The sequence below is a fragment of the Strongylocentrotus purpuratus genome, unplaced genomic scaffold, assembly GCF_000002235.5.
Source record: "Strongylocentrotus purpuratus isolate Spur 01 unplaced genomic scaffold, Spur_5.0 spur5_scaffold_7, whole genome shotgun sequence".
Lineage (NCBI taxonomy): Eukaryota > Metazoa > Echinodermata > Echinoidea > Camarodonta > Strongylocentrotidae > Strongylocentrotus > Strongylocentrotus purpuratus.
This window is the reverse complement of record NW_022145613.1, coordinates 13,303,560-13,322,540: the sequence shown is the minus strand read 5'-3', so window position 1 is coordinate 13,322,540 and position 18,981 is coordinate 13,303,560. Positions and strand designations below refer to the sequence as shown.

The 18,981-nt window shown below is 36.4% G+C and overlaps 1 protein-coding gene across 3 annotated transcripts; it reads left to right on the top strand.

Moving 5' to 3' along the window:
• Window positions 1-189: 189 nt before the first annotated feature.
• On the top strand, window positions 190-18,700 carry LOC100891511. 3 transcript variants are annotated; one of them, XM_030975031.1, is made up of 5 exons: window positions 190-4,961; window positions 9,747-10,194; window positions 10,484-10,540; window positions 15,435-15,566; window positions 16,740-18,700. In XM_030975031.1, exons 2-5 carry the CDS (start codon window positions 9,754-9,756, stop codon window positions 16,857-16,859), a joined length of 750 nt encoding a protein of 249 aa, XP_030830891.1. In that variant the 5' UTR covers window positions 190-4,961; window positions 9,747-9,753; the 3' UTR covers window positions 16,860-18,700. The 3 variants fall into 3 exon arrangements, with proteins under 3 accessions (XP_030830891.1, XP_030830892.1, XP_030830890.1); XM_030975032.1 differs by lacking the exon at window positions 190-4,961 and adding an exon at window positions 9,105-9,644; XM_030975030.1 differs by lacking the exon at window positions 190-4,961 and having other exon boundaries at window positions 9,105-10,194.
• Window positions 18,701-18,981: the final 281 nt, after the last annotated feature.

Genomic DNA, 18,981 nt, shown 5'->3' with positions numbered 1-18,981 from the left:
TCACGTGATTTCGTTTAAGGCGGTTGATTGGTCGAATAAGTTTTCACAAAGTGTACGCGCGCTTAATGATTACTTTACACGTGTTCACAGAAAAATACATTTATAATGATTTGTTAAGCAAATTATGACAATGCACATCAATTTAGTGATTTGTATTTTCCTTTGGCAATTATTGATCAATAAATTATTTGTCCGATCTTGTTACAATTACATTAACGTTTTAGCGATAGATATATTGATTATATGATTACTAACCAAGAAACAACGTGCATGTTTATTATATATTCGTGTACCAGCCTGTATCACTTAAATGTTTATCTTGAATTTACTTCAAAAGATATGTGTGATGGAATTAATGCTGTGGAGATTAGAATATACCTATTGGTGGACAGTTGCCAACATCAATTATAGATTATCAGTGTTACCCCGGGCCGGGGGTAAATAATATAAATTCTGAAAAGAAATGAAGAGGCTGGTCAGAATAAGTGTTTCCTGTGAAGCATCAGGTATAGAACTGCTTTAATAACATAAACAATAAACATGGAATAACATATTCCACTAATGAAACTAAATACAAGTAATACGGATTAAATATGAATATGAACACAGCTAACTCTAAATTCATAAACAACATTGTCATTGGCATCTGACTGCTTATCTTTTAATCTGAACACGGCTAACTGTAATTATAGACCAAGGTGAACCCGTTAGAAGTCGTTTTGTGTCTTTTTACACAATAACCCAACTTTCTCCAATATCCCGACCTGTCTATAGTCGCAGTAACCCTAAATCCTTTTCTAAAATACTACAAAATTACTTTCTCAATTCTAACAAAACTCTTCTCTATATGCAGGGACAAAAGTAAAATAAAAGATGCAAGGAATATATTCTAACAAAATCACACTCAATCTTCAAATATGATATTAACAGTTAAAGAGAGACATGAGAGAAAGCGAAAGAGAAAGGGAGAGAAACTACAAATGCATAACTCATTTATCAAAGACCTGAATCTTGAACTATGAACCCACATTCTCTCTTTTCTACGATATTCCCTCATTTGTCCAGTTGGTGGACTACTGCTGACCACAAGTCATTAGTCATAGCATGTCACAGTTATCTCTGATAAAGACCAGAGAAACTTCTCCCAATGCACAGACTATTAAAATTGGTATCAGGATTAACTTTACTACTACTCTTGTATAGTGGGGTATGAACTCGTCACTAAACATCTCACATTAAGCATACACACATTATGAGGTGTGTTCACACTAGTTGGTTTAACCTGACTTAGTATGAATATATAAAGATTTACTACTTCTACTACATAATAATACGACCATTATATAATCTAAATGCTTCATAAACATAACTAACACCATACAATAGATACATGTCACGTAGATACATATGTTAAGCCTGCATCTCTCATGATCAGTCTGGTTTGATAAAATACACTTAATTGGTTCTAATATCACTAATAACATTCACTTCATCATTAAACACGAGTTGCAGCACAACAATGTAATATATGAATTGAACAATAATAATTAACTTAAACAGACAGAATTGAAAGAGATTAAAAGTTGTAATTTCTTACCTGAAAAGAAATGAAGAGGCTGGTCAGAATAAGTGTTTACTGTGAAGCATCAGGTATAGAACTGATGCTATCAGGCAGAAACCACTGACATGACCAACGTCTTCGATTTGGTTTCGTTTTGGGGAGAGGGCACAATATGAGTCACCACTTCTTGGAAAACAGGGGTTGGGTTTGAGAATGTGTAAACTTTTTAAGAAACTGGTGTGTGAAATATATGACAATACTAACAGGATATTATGTATACAAAATTTTGAGGGAGGCCTATTTTCCAGGGCCTTACATCAGTAAGTTTACCACTGGTTCTTCTACCCTGGTCGATAATGGTCGATAATAGGGAATATGGAATGTGACCGATTATGCTAGGATACTACTTTACCGTCTTGATATGATAAATGTCGCATATAAACCATCCGTGTAAATCGTTCTTTTTGGCTTTTTCTTTTGCTATGAACTCTAAAAAAATATTCGAATAGTTAGGAAAGATGTCTGATCACCTTTTCCGGTTTCGGTGCAGATTAGAATGTGGAGATAATACTTTTGAATATGAAGGTTTTTGACCAACTTTGATGAGGTACAGTTCCAAGAATAACCCTTTTTCATAATATGATCAATGACACATTAGGTGATCTGTTTCCATCATTTGTTCCCTTTGCTATGAACATTAAATAAATAAATGACCTTAACAACTTAATAACTAAGCTTTGAAGTTGATTTCAGAATGCTTGAATTGACTAGTCAATCAAAAGCAGATACGTTATTGGGACATCGCTAATTTGTTTGCTTTACTTTTTAATTTTCTTCTCTCTCTCTCTCTCTCTCTCTCTATATATATATATATATGTGTGTGAATACATAGTCGACCCCATCACAAGCCTCGTGCTTTCTAGGAATATCGCAACCTTCTTTTCGTACATTACTTTTGTGAATTAAAATTACGTTTTGTATTCATTTGATAATATAAGAAGGAAATAATTGTATTTGTTTGATCTCAGTATGCTTGAATTGACTAGTCAATCAAAAGCAGATACGTTGTTGGGACATCGCTAATTTGTTTGCTTTACTTTTTAATTTTCTTCTCTCTCTCTCTCTCTCTCTCTCTCTCTCTATATATATATATGTGAATACATAGTCGACCCCATCACAAGCCTCGTGCTTTCTAGGAATATCGCAACCTTCTTTTCGTACATTACTTTTGTGAATTAAAATTACGTTTTGTATTCATTTGATAATATAAGAAGGAAATAAATGTATTTGTTTGATCTTTCGAAAACAATGGTAATTTATTTCATGACAAAAGCGTGAAAAACATCACAGTAAGATGGTCAATGACAATTAACCAAAGTAGTTCAACTTCTTCAAGTTTCGATCCAACGTTAAAAGAACGTCGCATATATAATGCATGATTTTTACCGAGGATTCAGTACTCTCTTGCAATTTTATAAGCTCGTAAATCTTCATACGTCGCTTCCCGATATCACTCGGGTTACAAGGAGAAAGGTTATCATATCTGTAGCTCCGTGGTTTCCGATTCAGACCACATCATATTTTGGTATTTTCTAATAAGTTGCACTGTGACAAAAATATATGGTACAACATTGGTAGATGTTTCGTTAACAAAGTAAACGGAACATATACATATCAAGATATCTATATATTGAACAATGAACATGATGTATTGTCTAATCTCATGCCATGCGTTGCATACAACATTTTTCTTATAGTATTTCGTAAATGATGGCAATGAAAGAGCTATACATTCCAGGGCAAATTTCTATTATGACATTGCCCAGTTGCCCATAGTAACAACAAAGATGAGAAAGCTCACACACTATTGTTTTTAATTTCTTCAGCAGAACCCATTCTCACAGGCTCACTGTTCTTTCATATATTGACAGGTCTCTAAATTCTGGAAGCGAGTTCGGTACCATATCCCCGATATGACAAAGGCTGATTTATTTTTTAAATATGGCAATACCAATAATAATGATAATGTTATTTGTACCCAGGGTACCCTAATCAGCATGTCAGAATTATTATTTTTTCTCTGAAGGACCTGTAATCATTGTAACCCCGGCTTTGTTATCCCAGACGATTTAGTGGAGGAAATAATTTGCTGCCTTCAGATATATCATCTCTCACAACTTGCTGCTACGAAAGCATATGTATGCTTTTAAGTAAAAAATAAACATGAGACCGACTGCTTGAAGTCCTCTCCGAAGGACTTGGTATGAGGATTATTGCCTTACTAAAATGCATTGGAGCACCGGGTTTGGTTTCGAATTCAGTGATGCATCTTGCGGGGTTCCTTCACATTTGCTCTGTATTATACACACAAAAAAAGTCAGGATTCTACATTTTCCCTAAACAAAATTTCAAAACATAAATGCATCCTAATTATGATTACTGCAAATATGTTGCTATACAACCCGTGTATAGAACAAATCGTTTCCGTTTTTATTTATTTATTTATTTGTTCTCCACTCATGGGATGGATTGCCCTTGTCAGCTATAAGCTGTTATAAGCTGTCATTATATTAACTAAGAAAATGAAAGTTAATAGAATTTCTGTACAGAGCAAATCTTGCAAGATATGTCAGTGTTGCCAATTTGTTTTTCTCTGATGACAACTTCAGGATTTCATAACTTTCCTGTTTTCAATCGGCTGTTGAAAAACCTGTCAAAAATTTGTTCCTCTTGTTGTTTTTGTTTTGTCTTTTGCTTATACCAGCTAATTATTAAGGTGGACTTCCCCTCTAAAACGAACACAATTCAATGCTAGGGTTTTGACATTTTCCTAGAGTTGATTTTTCGGAAGTCTTTCCGACCGTGTTCTCAAGTGATGAAGAGATAATTAATACCGGTACGAATGGATATAGGCAACCCCAATAAAAGCCGATACAAAAGGAAATAAGAAAAGAAACAAAAATGCAAACGCTTTGGACGAGGCCATCTATAACGAGATGAAATGTATATAGTTGGAAATGTTGATGGCTTGGGATTTTCTTTCTCTTCACCAAGTTGGAAGTAACCTCTCTCCTGCTCTATGCTGTGCAACATTCACAAGAATTCATTTCAGTATTAAGTCTTCACTGTTCCGATCATTGTGGAGTGGTTTCATTGCAAGGAAAAACTTGAGGAATTAAACGTGCGCAATATTTTCTTACTTCAAAACAAATTTCGAAACAGTGGGAAGGGGGAAGTTACGTGGTTCGCACATCTCACCACTGTGTACAGCTCTCGTTCGGACAAACTCGACAGGACGTTCTACTTTTTTTCTTCCCCATCCTTTTCCTTGATTCGAAGGGGATTGTCGCTGTCACACACGGTATTGCTCGAGTAGGTCAAAGTTCACCGTATATATCTGGTATGTATCACTGTAGTGGACTGCTTTCTTACGTGACTGGAAGACCGTCCATTAAAATTACTAGTTTATGCCTATAATTAAATACGATGCATGGGCCGCGTTGACAAGCTTAGTCTGTTCAGTTGTAAAGTTAAACAAAGTAAAAAATAAAGGTCATAATTTGTTATAACTAAAAACCAAATCAAATAAAAAGCAATTTCTAGTCGCCCCTCCTGTCCGGATATATCCTTCCTGTTTTCGGCCCATATTAATTAATAAAAAAATATGTTTATGGTAATTTTAATTTCAGACTATTGATAATATTCTCGAATAATCAACCTAGAGCAATGTCAATAGCCTTGTGCGTCACCTTATGAATGTGTGAACGTGACACGACAATGACGTAATATAAGATCAGAACATGATTTCTATGGGACGTGACACACGATAGGGTATGGAAAATGTCCTTGAGTTGATTTTTCGATAATAGTTGCGATCGTGTTCTGAAATGACAATATATATCGATATATAAGATATCTAGGCTATGGGATCAACCTATAATGTCATTAATGCATTTCCACCTCGTTGTGGAGTTCATAACAAATATGTGTACAATACAAGACAAAACAATAAATTGGATGTTCCTAATTATCAATATAATGTCTCTAGATGTACTATCAAATACTCTGGGCGGATCATGTGGAATACTCTCTCGAATACCTTAAAATGTACCAAAAGTTTTCCAGTTTTTAAACGAACATATACAAATCATCTTTTAAATTTGTGTTAAGTTGCCTTCTCCCTTCCTCCCCCATTCCTTTTTACCATCCGTTTTGTTTTGTTATTGTAGTTGCTGTTGATGTAGTGTTAGTTACTTAGTTTATGTTTTTGTTAAATTTGAATTTCATTTATACTCAAGGGATTGATCATAGACATTATCTGTTATGTTATATTTATGGTGTATTCTTGTTTGTCTTTTGATTGTTTTATCAGATTGTGGAAATAAACTAAGCTTGAAATATGTACGAATAAAAATTTGATTCACAAAATTGCGTTGTAATTTACCCAATAGCATTTCTATGTACAGAAAAAGAAAATTATCAAATAAATAAGGACCGCCTCCTCCTCATACTTAAAATGTAGACAATAATTACAGACAGGCATGTTGCCTCTGTTGGTATGGCTCGAATACCAACAACAACAACAATCGCATTTGTTATTATTTATTTTTGTAATTATTTTAAAATTTACTTTTAATGTTATCAAGCCCATCCCTCACGTTGTTTTGCTCTGTTATAGGCTTCTTACTCGGTGGAGGAACCGAAAAGGAAAACAAATCTAAAATTGTAACCGGTTTACTTTTCTTAGCTTGCTTCGTTTTGTAAAGTTTCCAAAGTTGGAGTGTATTTTCAACTGAAGAATCACTAAAAATGTATTCTTGGGATATGTTCAATATCTTGTACTGTGTGTGGAGATGATACCGAGTCGATGAAGATGTCACGCAATATTCTAATTTATTTTTGTTAACCCAAAGTAGTTGTCGATTTGATTTTGCCATCAGTCTTTTAATAAAAGTGTAAGCAACGACAAAGCTATTTAATTTGACCAACGGTGTGTTACAAATCTTTGTCTGAAAAAAGTAGCCCAAATTATTATATTCTGAGTTTTGAAGGTGATTTACTTCCCAATGATCGCAAATATAATGGATATTGGGTTGTTGTAGGAATCAACTCCAACGAACTTGTTGCATTTCAATAGTTTGAGGGACGGGTTATACTGCACTGCCTGACTTTCCTTAAAAAAATAAATTTCTACTCGTGCACTTCAAACTCTACATAAATGTAAATGGGCTGTGGTAAGAATCCACTCCGATTTCTATTGGAATTCACTCCAAATTCGTGGTTGAATTACTCCTTAAAGCGTATAGATACCACCTTTTTTTTTTTTAGCATGGATTCATCTTCAAAGAAAGTGATTCCCTGTACTAGGCGGATTTCAATTTGTGAGACAGTCGCCAACATTTTCTTCTACTTTTTGGTTAGTCTACATGCACAGACTCTAATTTGATACTTTACCACAATTCCTAGAGCTTTTAAGGAGACCCTAGCTCTGTCAGTCTCTGGCTGTGTCAAATAGCAGTAGGTCCATGCAAATAGGCACCGATATGATATGATTGGATTTTGATTTATTTACCAACAGCAACACATTTTCATACAATAATAATAGGAAGAGAAACTATTGGTTGGTAAAAGGGGCCAGATAATAGCACATGTGCTAGTCGAGCCTAACCCCTTAAACAGCTAAACAAAGTATTTTGGTACAAATCAGTTTAGAGAACGTAAAAAAACCAAATAATGAAACCAAATAATGAATTTACTTTTACAATCGATACTTGAAAAAACACAAGAATCAGTACTCAACAATGTCTTACAATATACAAACTAATAATGTAAAATATGAATTATGAATTATGTACACTTGATATTTCATTCATGACTTTTTCAACAAATGACTTGTAACAGAATTCCGAAACCTATTTCTAGACCTTGATAACACAAAGCCTATGCAGTATACCGTCATCTTAGTCTCACAGTACAGACTGTTCCACACGACGAATGCCAAGGGTTTGTGTCTGCAAACTACTTTTTGGTCGAAGTTCTCCAGCGTAAACAAGCCGTAAAACAATGCGTCCCATTCCTGGTGAAGGTATTTTGAGGCTTGACCTTGTTCCGGGGAAAAGAAAAAAGCCCTGCCCCCAAACCCCAAACCATGCCCAGAATCTCACCCATAGCAATGACCCTTATCCGTACCCATGGCAACCGGCAAATCACTGTCGAGAATCGATTGCTTAGTCTACATTCCATGAGTTTTGTCAGGAGTATTGTTATAATTCTTCAATCTGTCGATTTGATTTTTTTGGGGGTGGACAAAAGTGATTGACTTTATTCATCCAAAGGATTAAACAGAGATTTTGTAACGAGCTATGACCGAGCATACTGTCTTGTGGTATCGAATCATAATGTGGTCTCGCGACATGCCCACACTCGAGCTATACTTTATAATGGGCACGCTAAGGCTGTCCGGAAAGTATTACCTTTAAAATGGGTAGGGGAGATAGAGTTTAAATCGTTCTTATTAAATTCGTTTAAACCTTCATCAAATCCAAAAACAGTTAGTCCGGGGTTAAGGATAGTACGAGGCTAAGCAAAGTACGGGGTAAAGCAAAACAAGTGTGAAAAGAGTTTGCTTGATAGCTTGATAGCCTGGGGCGGGATGGATGATTAATAAAATTATTACAAATTGAACTGTTGATGATAATGAGATTAGAATGAAAATGAAAGTATGTTGACGTTAATATGTCTGACACAGAAAACTTGGAGTATACAGTAGTTATATAAGAAAGTGATGGATTTTAATAGAAATCTGGAAATAATATTGAATATTTAATCAGCACTGCATGGGCAAAGATCAAACAATGTACTCTGACAGAAATGCTTCGTATTGAATTTAAATGAATTTAAGGTTTTAAATGATTTTGTTGAGTCTCGGAGTGCATTCCATAGATCAGGACAATGATGTCTGATTGATTTATGCAGGATCATATAATTATGATTGTCTTTTTTCTTTCTTGAGTAATCCGCACCAACACAAGCTACTTTTTAGTGATTCTCAATTTTCTTGTAAAATTCTGATTAATTCATTAAAATATTGTGCTTATATATGTTATATCTTAAAATGCGTTTTTTAAAAAAACTTATCAACATTTACCATTTTATGAAATAAGTGTCATAGCTAATTTGATGTCATTTGATATTAATTTTATGTCGGCCTATGCATTTTTCATTTTTTTCATTTTTTTCATTTAGTTTTGGAAGTAACATTATTTGAATTGGAGTGAATTGAATTGTTAGTATTACATTTGATAAGGAGCAGAAATCATTCTATCGTAAATGAATCGTACCTGTTTGCAGTTGTAGGTGGCAGTATGTTTTCTCTTAAAGTCACTATAATTATTTCAATGTCATTAAGTGTATTCACTGTATATTATAGTAACATTGTGCAAACCTGCCTCGTCCTTGCATATGTTCATGGGCCTTGTTGTGATTCGTGTTAGTGTGCATGGGCAGATTAGTGTAGTGCAATGCTTTTCTTTGAAATAAAGAAATTAGAATTAACAATAACACTATACCCACGACTAAGACTATCGATCGTCGTGTGTGCGCAAATATAACGAAAGCCTGTAGAAACAGGTTGCGCATAGGCCAGTTATGTAATAATTAACGCGTGTTAATCAATCAGAATAATTGATCACTGCATTAACTGGCATTATGTAGAATACACATTTCGTTTCATTCACTTGTAATTTCATTTTTCGTTAATACTTGTATCAGTAAGGCCTGTGAAGACCAGCTTACTTTTTTTCTTCGTTTTTTTTTCTAGTCATGGATGGCATTACAAGGGACGGTCGACAAAATAATTATGTGATCATTTACGCCGTTTGTCGAATCAACATTTAACCAGCTTTTATAATCAACTCTTTTCTTGTGGCATTGATGTTCCTGCAAAATGAGCTGTGAACGCTTAATTTAGAGTGACTGTTTTCAAAGGAATGGATTGGTCACAGGAATAGGTCATGCATGTGCAAATTGTCATACAATGAAGAACGCGTGTTTTTTGTCTACTTGCTCAACTCATCTTGTTTTGGTGATCACACATCAATTCTTGCTGACTGACTGCATTTTGTGAAACATTGTATCGCTGTTTTAGTCCTGTCTTAATCTAAAACATGTATCATTACGCCCACAGCTACGGCATGGCCAAAGGTCATACAGAGCAAAGTAGTGGAGCGTGGGACACCAATGACGTCCTATTCGATCCGCTGTCCATGTCGTCCTCGCCACCTTCGAAGAGCCACGAGTTCGAAGCGACCAATCCAGACTTCATGCATACCAACTCCATGAACGCGGCGAGGTCCTGGGATGTAGGAAGAGGAGCTAGAGGGGGTGAAAGCAGAAGGGGAGGAGCAGGGCGCAACTTCCGAAATAGATGTTTTTTTAACAACGTCAGGCTGAGGCAAGAGGAGGAGGATGAGAGTCACTACTTGCCGGAGTACAACTCAGGCATCACCAGGATACTTTCCTTGATGCAAATTATCATGGGCGTGGTCATCATACTTATTGGTATTTTCGCTTACGTTGCCAAGGCAACCGTGGGGCCTTTGATACCAGCAATGGACATCGGATGTGGATTTGTGGTAAGTAAGTTACTTAAGACTTAATGTAGTGATACTTAACCCCTTCAAAACAATACATGACAGTGATATATTTTGTGAGTATGTATAAAGGCACAGTAGGTCCTACTTCCAAAATGATTTCTTTTTTGATAGACGAAACATACTTAAGTGAATATTGTTTGATAGGAAACAATCGATCGATCAATCTTCTGCATTATAGAAGTGTTTGAATATAGCTGTAAATGACTACATGGTGAATGAGATTTACTCGCTGGTAATCTCTGTTGTTTTTGTTTTTGTTGTTTTACAGCTGTATATTACTGGTGGGGTGCTCGGGATATTTACCAAATGCCGTGCCAAACGTATGGTGAGTACTAAGATTTACTATGATATCATTTTACCCAAAATAGGGAGACACATTTTTCATACTAAGAGATAAGAAAAATAACCATCATTTTTTTCTTCTTAGCATTCTCTAGGCAAACAAGATATATTATAATGACTGAAACACGCTTCTCAGCCCGAAGACCGAATAGGATTGTACAATATTTTTACAAAAAGTATTTACATGATAAAATAATGCAATGCTGCACTAAACTAACATATCATCATACAACAACATACTTTATGCGCCTGTTAACTACTCATGAACATAATACACACAGTGTAGGTAAATTTTCAATGTGGTATAATACATTGGAATGTATTGTTAAATCTGTGCCAATCCAAACATCTTACGAAGACATATTTATTTATTTATTGTGGTATAAAAAACATTGGTACGTGGCAGCCTTTCGGCTAAATTGAGTGCAATTTACATAAGTATTAACACAAGGATACTGCACAAAATACAGTAGTATTACAAAGTCTTTAAAATAGTACATTCATAACAAACAATAATAGGTACACCTTAGATCAAAGAATGTTGATGTTGGGATAACGGAAGTGGGTAATGGATGTTGAAAAATAAGTGTTTTATGATATGACTTAAGCAAATTCATAGGAAGAATATAGCAGTTGAATAAATTATGGTCAGTGCTAAGAAAAATTATCTGTTTTTCATAGCTGGACAATTAGAATGGGAAGCTCTATGTTACCTCTAGCTTGAATCAATTTCTTCATGCCGATTATCAAAGCATGGGAAAAGAGAAACACGAATGTACATAGAGGTTACGACTATGTGACCTTATCATATGTCTCAGTGGCGTAATGAGCAAAAACATTTTTTTTTTGGGGGGGGGGGGGGGGGGGGGGCTGACAAAAAAAAAATCCGAATCACCCCACCCTAACATGCAGGCCCGCTGAATTACGTTTCTCAAAGTGGGGTCTAGGGGCAAAGCCCCGGTGGGGTTCAAGGGGCGAAGCCCCCGAAGCTCAAGGGGTATGGGCATCAGTGGCGGATCCAGGAATTTCTTAGAGGGGGGGGGGCACAAAATGGCATGGGGTGAAATATATGTAAAACGATGAAGCAACAGAACGAGGCTTTAACGGCGAGGGAGCGGGGCGACCAAGCAGGGGGTAAGAAGCATTTGCAACCAGAGTAAGAAGCATTTGCAATTTTAGAACCAAATTAGGCGCATTTTCAGGCACTTCCTGGAGTAATATGACGTAAAATTGCTTTCTCCTACCCCTTCAAAGAGTAGGGATCTTTTGCAATTTGAGAACCACATTTGGCGCATTAATGTCCACCGGCACTTCATGGAAGAAAAAAAAAAAGGCCATTTGATTAGTTAGAAGTTAGAGAAAATTGATCTGTCACGTCGTGAGACGTTGTATAAATTATGCTTTGATGTCGCACAATGCACATCAATTGTACAATCTATGTAAATAAATGTTTTGAATTCATGTCAAGGAAAAACAACTGTATTTTATTTCTTAGATTGATTTGTATTGTTTGGAATCAATAAAAAAAAAACAATTGAAGAAAAAAAATAAAATATATCACTCATCGTTGTGGAGATCCCATCACAAGCTTCGTGCTTTTCTTGCACATTTCCTTCGTGTATGTAAATGTATATAATCTAGAGGAGAAGAAGGAAGGATAAACGAAGAAGAAGACAATGGAGAAGAAGAAGAAAGAAAGAAAAAAGAAGAAGAAGAAAAGCAGAAAAAGCAAAAAAAGCAGAAGAAAGTAAAGAAGATTGAAGAAGAAGAAAAAGAAGAAGAAGAAGAAAAAAAGAAAGGAAGAGAAGTAAAATGGCCGGACAGGAGGAAGAAAAATATGATAATGTATGCTAACTGGTCTTGTATGATGATAGTTGCTTTTGGTGAACTATTTTTCATCACCTCCAAATCTCTTTTTGCGAAGAAATAGAAGAAAAGGGAGGAGAAGGCGGAGGAGGAGGATGTGGAGAAAAAGAAAAAGTAGAATGTCACAGTGAAGGTAATGATCTCAACTATTCAATTCCTTTCGACACTCCAAAAAGAATCGGCACTCAAATGAGTAATTTTGATAGGGGTGAAAAATGCGCGCTAGAGCACTGGAAAACCGGTACAAGTTAATATTTTAAAATGTCATTTAAATTGTATGTTCTTTAAATTTGACACTCAGTTATTTCACCCCCCCCCCCCCCAAACACAAAAAAAAAACCAAAAAAAATCTTTTTGTGTAGCGCCCCCTGCAACAAAACTCACTATCCCTTTAAGTATATTGAAACGCCTATAATTTTTTTCTTTAAATGATGGGTCGTCTGTTCTCTTTACATTTGTTTAGTGATTTGTGCCCATTGTTTTAACCAACTCTCTACCTCCCATCCAATTCAACCTTTCACTTCTGCATGTGTGTTTATCTTAACATGACAGGTGTAAGTCATGTGAGTGTTCATGATAACAACCAAAGTGTCCTTTCCCATCTTAAACCATTCAATATCTGACGACAGATACTAGTGTCAACGGGTCTAGCGTTGTATTCTTTTCATGGCCTCGAGGATTAGTCTTGGTTAAAAAATATTCGTTCGCTTAAAAAAGGAAATGAATTAAATGAGATCAAAACACCCATGTCAGAAACAAAAATGAAATCAGTTATATTTCTTTGAAATCAGCAGAACTTTTAAATCAATTTGTTTTAACATATGGTAGGGCGAGTTCATAAGTTGGATATACAGGACAAGTTTTCGTAACATACCAACACAAGCTTTCCTCACAAATTATTGGTCAAGATCAAATCAGGCAACTGTGTGTCCGATCTCGGGTCTCTTGTGTAACAAAAAAAGAGTCAACAAAAATGGTCTCCCAAGTCAGAAGTGCAGAATACGCAATTTAGATTCGCAAAATATTAAGTTGTTCTTCATTATATCAGTTAACCTTAACTGGGGTGAAATGTGAAATAAATCAAGAGAAAAAGTATGAAGTTGCATTCCACTTTATTGATAAATACTGCATTGTATGAAACCAAGGGTGTCGATTTGTATCCGTGGTTGGGGGATGATAGGTGCCAAAATATTTTCGGCAATGGATCAAAGCAACCAAGAGGTAGAAGCGTGTGGCCGGTTGCACCCCCTCCCCAAGCGCGTAGCTAGGATCTCATTTTAGGGGGGGGGGGGGCGGTAGTGAGCACGCGAAGCGCGCTTCCTAGGGGGTTGGGTCCAGGAGTGGAAGTTTCCACCTTCCCCCGCGAAGCGCAGAAGCTTTGACGTTTCATTAAATTATTAGAGAAAGAAGACGATTTGTTGGACCGTTCTCGACTCGTAATCCTTGTTTGAATCAAGTTTCCCTTCCTCCGCGCGTAGCTCGGAAGCTCTGACGTTTCATTAGATTATTAAAAATGAAGACCATTCGATGTTACATTCTCGACTCTTAATCCTTAAAGATAAACTTGAGTTCTGGTATTTCGATTGCATTGTGAAAGAAAAGGTGTTGAATGGATCAGAAAAGTTGATCATATAGCATGTAAGTAATAGTGTGTAATGCAAGGTTCTGGAGTCATCAAAATCATCATAAATTTGGCAGAGTCTTGGTAAAGTAACAATCACTTACACAGAAATATGTATATAGGACAACACACATGGTGTCGGGACTAGTACTACCCTGATTTCCTTGTCTTTCTATGCTCATTACTCAGCCAGTCTACATTTTCTTCCAAAGTTGTTTGGCACATGACATTTATTTGTAATCTTGAACATTCAGTTTAAGTTTCGTTAGGTTCTGTGAGAATTCATTTTCTTTTTTTACCAGAACTCAAGTTTATCTTTAATGTTTGAATCAAGTTCCCCTTCCTCCGCGCGCAGCGCGGAAGCTCTAACGTTTAATTAGATTATTAAAGAAAGAAGACGATTCGATGTACCATTCTTGACTCTTAATCCTTAATGTTTGAATCAACTTCCCCTTCCTCCGCGCGTAGCGCGGAAGCTCTGACGTTTCATTAGATTATTAAAGAAAGAAGACAATTCGATGTACCATTCTCGACTCTTAATCCTTGTCTGAATTCAGTTCCCCACTCCCGCGCAAGCTTTGACGTTTCATCAGATTATTAAAGAAAGAAGACGATTCGATGTACCATTCTCGACTCTTAATCCTTGTCTGAATTCAGTCCCCCCCCCCGTGCGAAGCGCGGAAGCTTTGACGTTTCTTTGAATTATTAGAGAAAGAAGACGATTGTTTGTACCGTTCTCGACTCTAAATCCTTGTCTGAGTTCAGTTTCCCCACTCCCGTGCAAAGCGCGGAAGCTTTTTCCTTGTCTCCGATCTCATTACGAATTCGTCACAGAGTTCATCTATGTTTACACTGTCCAGGATTGTCTGGTGTGCATTGCAGATTGCTACTTTTGCGCCTTGCGCTTAACACTTAGCTAGTTGCTTTTTAACGCTGCGTCTTTGCATTTGGCGCACTGCATTTCTATGATGCTGTTGATTGAACAAATTGAATAAATCCATCAATTCCTCATGAAGTCGTATGAGCGAGAAATCAATTTATTCTTGTCTCATATACTGTTGTCTCATTTACTTCGTATATATATATATATATATGTATTATGAAAATGAGATAGCAAAATGTGTATATTGATGGTGATGTTGCGAGTAATAACCATTAACTACTCTCATCGCGCTCTCATCATTAATTTTTCTCTTGATTTTTTTTTGATGATGAATTATTGGGGGGGGGGGGGGATGATTATACAGGCCATCCCCCCACCTGAAGTATGGGGGGGGGGGGGGGGATATATCCCCCATCCCCCCGGGATCGACACCCATGTATGAAACTTATCCGAAGAAAGATGGTTTTATGTCAATGGAATTCAAGCTGTCTCTCTATCTATCATTAGGTGGCAGCATTCATCTTGCTCAGCAGTTGTTCATTTATTTCCTCGACTGTTCTCGGAGCTATTCACGCCCTCGCAGGATTTCGGTCACATTTCATCTGCGCCTATCTTCACTGTGGGAACTCTCCCGAAGGGGTAGGTAATCACATTTAAACCTTCTAGGTTTCACTTTTGATTAAATAATAATGATAAAACCACCCTCTCCACTCTCCAAAATTTCGGGACCGTAGGGCACATGGCGATCACTAAACACAAATTTGTGTTAAGTATATTTTAATAGTACAATGGCGAGAAAGTTTGGTACGCCTCAGGGATCACTATATACAGTGGCGTATTTGAAGGAGGGTCACAGGTATTTAACCCCCCCCCCCCTCCCCACAAAAAAGAAGGAAATGTGACCACACTTGTTATGAATACAAACCCCCTTCTATTTGTAAGTCATTATTTGTGAGATTGCTCATGAAAAACGCGCGAAAATATTGACATAATAAGTGGTATATTTGTGAAGGCACGTTACCCTCCTACAAGAGCATCCGGATTCGATCCTTGCTCGATGCGTACACCTCTGGACAAGGCGCTTTGCCCACATTTCTCTATCCCGATCCAGGTGTAGGGCTACACTACACGCCCTTGTAACAATAATTACAGGTTATGAAGTTCACAGAATAGAAGAATCAAAACTGATGGGCTCCCCTAAATCAAGAAGACCAAGTTATTATTATCATTATTTTAGTGAAAGTGTTGTATAAAATACCAGCTCTATAAAATGTCGCCCCTGCAAAGTTATGTCAAGAATAAAAGAGGCATATACAATACAATGAACTTCGTAAGCTTATATAGATACATGTTTTTTGCCATTACTGAAGAGGCAAAGGTCAAGATATGCAAATGACTCTATAACTAATACAAAGCCTGGAAAAAAAACGGGGGCAGTCACAGTGATTTATCCCAGGAGCGGACCCACGGGAGGGGGCCCGACGGATCCGGCCCCCCGGCGCGACGTTCACATTTCCGGGGCAAAAAAAATTAAAAAAATTAGCGCTCACTACCCAACCAATCCCAACGAGTATAATTCGTTCCCACCACATAGTACTAAGTGGTGGAAACGAATTACGTGGTAAAGACTCCATATAAAAAAACAAAAATCCGGGCTCCGTATAATTTAGGGTATTTGAGGTTAATATTGTTTTGATACTAATGCCAGTAACATTTTGGCCTTCCTTTGTATATTAGCTTTCATTAACATATCGATTTCTTAATTAATTTCTTGACCCCCCCTCCTCTGTTCTCCTACCCACACCCCATCAGTCCTCGAGACAGGTTATGGATAGCGTCATCGCCATTCTGAATTTCATCGAAGCCGTATTCGCCTTCGCCTCCCTGGTCGTCGGTGTTCATGGCTTCTGCAAATGGCGTCACGGAAAATGAGATCAGCATGCTAACTCAAATCTTTTAAGGCAGAGAATTGGCAAACCACTTTTAAGTATCGGAGTTGGGCATTCTTTTATTTTGAATCGATTTCATTCCAAAATATAGAGGAATTTAATCCCATAAGTAGTGGTTGAATAACTTGCATTATTCTGTTAGAGAGATGGAATCCATTTTTGGGATATCCACTCAGAACAAAGTGTTATTTAACCCCCCCCCCCACCTGATGTGGTAAGTATAATTATTTATATTCCTGTATATTTAGAGAGCCCACATGAGAAAGTATTTCATCTGATACTCTCCAGTCGAATACGTACACTATACAGTGTCAATCAATAAAGAAGAACTCCATATTCAAACCTGAATATCTTACGAACCAAGTAAAATTGCTGAATGATAAATCAATGAGATGGTAGATCAATGGGATGGTAGTTGATATATTCTTCTATAATCTGATAGCTTGCTCCCCCAAATGCAATAATTCAGCGCTGATAATTGTTTTTAAAGAATGTCAAAATAACCTTTGCCCAAGTTTGGGATGAATTGTGTAAACAAAAGTTACTGTCATGGGTGCTTTCAATTTCCATTGGGACTATTCAAATAAAGGATAGACAGAAGCAAATTTGACAGGGATCGGGGAAAGTGCTACTTTTTAGCTCTAAGTGGCCAGAATGCTTCGATCAACGTTTCAAATCAAAGGCAACATAGTAGGCTACAATGTGAGTATCTTTGCCTAAATCGTTCTGAAAGAAAGCGAGAGTTGAAATTCAAACCAGGGATTTAAAAAACAAAATATGGAAAATAGTGGTGATACTTTAGATGTTAGACTTAAAAGTAATGGACATATAATTATGATTGCCGATTAAATTCCTAAATGACGGTAAGCTTAGTAAAACAGCAATTTTTGCTAGTTGCATTTTGAAAGTAAAATATGTGTGGTACTCCAGTCGAGCGTTTTTGTATATATTCAAATACCTTCACAGTATTTACCAATAATATTCAAAGTCTTTGTATCTTGTTTAATAATGCAAAAGGGGTGTTCTAAGCGGCTTCTGGTTTCGCTTGAATATATTAGAAATGATAGTAAACATTTGTAAGACTATATTGGAATCCAGATATCATGGATATTTACGTTAATTGTAGAATACTAAGCAACTTAGTTGTGTATTAGTTTTGTAAGTAATCGCTGGTATTTTGCCTTAGTGAGAGGGTACATGAGGCGTACCCCCTTTATCATATTTGTGTGGGTGTGCATGCGCGGCCAGGTATGAAAATCCTGTATCCTCCTCCTCATAAGTTTTTTAAATAAATAAAACCGTATGCTAATGAGTAGTTTATAATGTGGGATGGCAGTGGGAAGGCATTTAATAGTGGGATAGGGTGAACATGTCTGTATTACCCCTCTGTATGGTGGTATTGATATGCAGAATGATTGATATAATTACAAGGGTAATAATATTCACTCTTTACAATCTTACAAACTAAACCTTTGTTGAGAATTTAGAGAATGTGCCTAGCTTGCCACACGTATAGGTGTTAGTTATTTAATTTAATGTCATTGTCATGTCTGCTATAATGCGGAGTGTCACCAGCAGTACAACTTTGTAATTCACTGCTGCGTCAAAATGTACATAATTTTCTTTGTCTCTTTTAGCAGCTGGGAAGAAATATTCTGTTATACCAAACAGGCATCTAATTTTGAGAGATACATAACCATGACTAAGCTGTGGGATATATTATGGTAATTGCTTTCTTTTATTCTTTTTGTATAAGACGATCGCAAAGCTTTCGAAAAATCAACCTAAAGTTATTTCAATGGCATTGTGATTGGTAACTTGTACGACAAACACTGCACTGCATAATAAGAACGTGGTTAAAGGTAGTATATATAATAGGTTATGGAAATATATATACATAGATGCATATGTTATCGGTAAGAGAAGATAATATTATGTAAAGGAGGCGATTATCTAAAATAGACTCAAAACACAATAAATAATGCCGTTGACACATGTATAGGTGAAACATATATTATATATCTAAGAAAAGAAAGTGTATTTCTTCGGATTACTAGGATAATTGACCATATCATAGTACTGGTATTCAATGCTATCACTGAATA